Here is an 874-nt window from a genome sequence, read left to right on the forward strand (position 1 = left end):
GTTCGTGTGGGTCATGCTGCCCGAGACGCGGGGCCGCACGCTGCAGGAGATCGAGGAGTACTTCGAGAACAACGCCACCTTCCTGACGGAGCGGCGGCGGAAGCGCGACCGGCGGCGCCAGCGGCGGGACGAGGAGCAGGACGCTGACGACGCCACGAGGACGCCGTTGGACCCCGCCTGAGCCCCGGGCCGCCCTTGGCGCGACAAAGCGCCGCAACTGCGTGCCAGTTCGCCGAAGCAGTTGCGGTGATTTGTGGCTGTCGGTATGCGATCCCCATATTTTTGTATAAAACACTATTTTTTTTTATCACTTGTAGCTGTCGATCCTTGGCGGGTTAATAAAATGGAAGAGCTACATGTACAGTCCGTTATGTTCACTTTACATAAAAAAACAAAGCCATCCTCCAATAACATCCACGACAACAACTACTTGGTGGCGTACTGCTTGCCGATGGCGATCACGTCCACCTCGGGCTTGACCTTGTCGTAGAGGTGCGGGAAGGCGCCCTCGGCGCCGTACCGCCGGCGCACCTCCTCGTAGAGCTGCAGGTCGAACATCTCCTCGAACTCGTCGCGGGTCATGAAGATGTCGGCGTAGAGGAACGAGAAGCCGCCCACCTCGCGCGTGTACCGCTCCATGGCGCGCATCGCCTCCACGGGGTCGTACGCCTCGCGCCGCTTCACCTGCAGAGCACGCCAGAGGTGTGAGAAACTGTCCGGTCGGACTGCATCTCCTCGCCCCGCGGCGAAGAAAAGGGAAAAACCGCCAGGACAGTTTCTCAAACCGACTTGTCGGAAACAGAGAGCTACGTGAGTCAGTTCTTTTCCACTTCGGCTTCAATAAGTAGGCCGAATTGTACCCCATGCCCCCCCC

At 59.4% G+C, this 874-nt stretch overlaps 1 protein-coding gene across 1 annotated transcript; it reads right to left on the minus strand.

Moving 5' to 3' along the window:
* Positions 1–359: 359 nt before the first annotated feature.
* Positions 360–686, minus strand: LOC127748720 (delta(24)-sterol reductase-like; the record flags this gene model as incomplete). The annotated part of the gene is given in 1 exon segment (XM_052271994.1): positions 360–686. A coding segment is annotated over 1 exon segment (260 nt), but the record flags the coding sequence as incomplete, so codon positions are not given.
* Positions 687–874: the final 188 nt, after the last annotated feature.

This window comes from Frankliniella occidentalis, unplaced genomic scaffold, assembly GCF_000697945.3.
Source record: "Frankliniella occidentalis isolate FOCC.00 unplaced genomic scaffold, Focc_3.1 Scaffold183, whole genome shotgun sequence".
Classification (NCBI taxonomy): Eukaryota; Metazoa; Arthropoda; class Insecta; order Thysanoptera; family Thripidae; genus Frankliniella; species Frankliniella occidentalis.